This window comes from Cyprinodon variegatus, unplaced genomic scaffold (genome assembly GCF_000732505.1).
Source record: "Cyprinodon variegatus isolate N-32 unplaced genomic scaffold, C_variegatus-1.0 Scaffold521, whole genome shotgun sequence".
Lineage (NCBI taxonomy): Eukaryota > Metazoa > Chordata > Actinopteri > Cyprinodontiformes > Cyprinodontidae > Cyprinodon > Cyprinodon variegatus.
The window spans coordinates 290,465-292,337 of record NW_015150974.1 but is presented as its reverse complement, the minus strand read 5'-3'; the positions used below and the strand labels follow the sequence as shown (position 1 = coordinate 292,337).

General features: G+C 39.4%; 1 protein-coding gene across 1 annotated transcript in view; it reads right to left on the bottom strand.

Annotated features, from left to right (window-relative positions):
• Positions 1 to 1,873, bottom strand: part of slc35b4 (solute carrier family 35 (UDP-xylose/UDP-N-acetylglucosamine transporter), member B4) — a 10,123-nt gene that overhangs the window by 5,947 nt on the left and 2,303 nt on the right. The window contains exons 2-6 of the mRNA XM_015391007.1: positions 855 to 968; positions 667 to 769; positions 529 to 578; positions 358 to 439; positions 206 to 269 (exon numbers count right to left, since the gene is read on the bottom strand). Coding sequence (XP_015246493.1) covers positions 206 to 269; positions 358 to 439; positions 529 to 578; positions 667 to 769; positions 855 to 968 — 413 coding nt within the window. The remainder of the gene's footprint in view (positions 1 to 205; positions 270 to 357; positions 440 to 528; positions 579 to 666; positions 770 to 854; positions 969 to 1,873) is intronic.

The window sequence follows — 1,873 nt, the reverse complement described above, 5'->3', positions numbered from 1 at the left end:
AATCGAATCGCCATGATGGATGTGATTTACACCCCTACTCCTGACACAGCGAGCCAACGGCAATTTAGTGCAGTAACGGCTGGTCAGCGGAGGCGCTCACTGTCGCTCTTGTCTGTGTTAACAGTGTACAGAGAATAAAAGGACCTGCGAAAAACACACTGCTTAATCATAAAGTGTGCAACATAATTCTTGAACCAAAACTCACCAATAAGCCAGTGCATAAAGGCATAAAAGCCCTCCTCCTCTGATCCATCACTGGACACATCATGCTGAAAGAAACCAGTACAGGTTCTGCATTATTACAGACGCAGAACCGTAGTTAGGCTGCGATAAGGCAGCTTTCTGCAGGGTACTCACCACTTGCTTGGCTGACATGATGGTGCAGATGAAGATACCAGTGGAAACTAAAACAATAGAGAGATATTTGCTGGCTGAATACCTGCAGGTGGAGAAGATGAGTCACTAAATCAGGATAAAGTTGTCAAATAATAAAAATGAATGTGAGACTGGCTGTAGGGGAAAATTCACCTCTTTTTTAGGATGATTATTCCCAGGATCATGTTGGCTATAAGTGATCCCTGTGTGGAAGAAATGAAGAGAGCTTCAGCTAAAGCTTCCAGAGACCAAGCTGCTTAATGGTAACCAACGGTAACCAGTGATACTCACTGATCTGAAGATCATGTGTAATGGCATGGCGATGTTAAAGTTCAGAGCGTAGTTGTTGATCACACTGACAGTGAAGAACATGGTCACCATGATGACATAATTACTGAAACAAAGAATAAATCATCTTATTAAACATCTGCATTTAGCCTTGCCTTCTGCAGCTTTTTTAATTGAATTATTTGTTTTACCTGACAGGAATCGCTGGTTTCTTTCTTCCACACTTTGCTTCAAATATAAAACCTTCTAAGGCTATAAAGACAAACTGAGCAAAGGTGACTATGTTGCCGCATCCTGGGAACTCTCTGAAAAACAGAAAGGCTGGTTTAGAAGCAGGAAAGAAATCATTAATTACTTAAAAACATTTAATCACATTACAACCAGAAAACACAAAAGTGTTTTAATAGGATTTCTTTGAGACGAAGAAGAGGAGGAAAATATGCTTTATTTTATCTTTTGTTTTCCATAAAGACATCTTAAATATCTGCTTTATAACATCGAATTAAACCTTTATCTCTGACTTCCCTAAATAATATTTTGATTGGCTTCAAGACAAACCCAGTGAAAAGTATTTGTCAGTTTAAATTTCCATTTGAAGGCAGATTTTCTGTGAAGGCCTTAGAAATACGTTACAGAGCAAACTGCATCATGGAAATAAATATTCCATCCGATTTGGAACAGGTTGTCACATTTGTGCTGTCCACAAATCAGGCTTTTATTAAATACAGCTGTGGAATACAGTTATTAATACAAGGCAATCAAAGGGAAACCCCAAAAATGATGAGATGACTGTATGGAGGGAAATAAATCTGAGATGGCAGCATCATGCTGTGGGAAAACTTTTCTTTCAACAGGGTCAGGACACCTAGCCAAGCTGATGGGGTTCATACAGTCTATCTCTGGAGGCACATTTAACAATATTCAAATTTAAAGTCCAGATTTGACTGATGTTCACAGACGCTTTCAATCAAACAGAACTTGTACTATTTTTTGCAAAAAGGGAATGGGCAAATATTTCAGTCTCATGGTGCATGGCCCTATGCATTTTTTAATAATTAAAGTCGTAGGGAAGCGGCTGTTCCAACTGTTGCATTTGCAAATTCTTCCGAGTGGTGCCCGACTTTACACGAGCAAAAAAGTGAATTTGATTGGTCGTTTATCAAGGGGGCGGGATTGTTGTGGCGGAAGGTTCGCAATCAAGTTTGGTTGT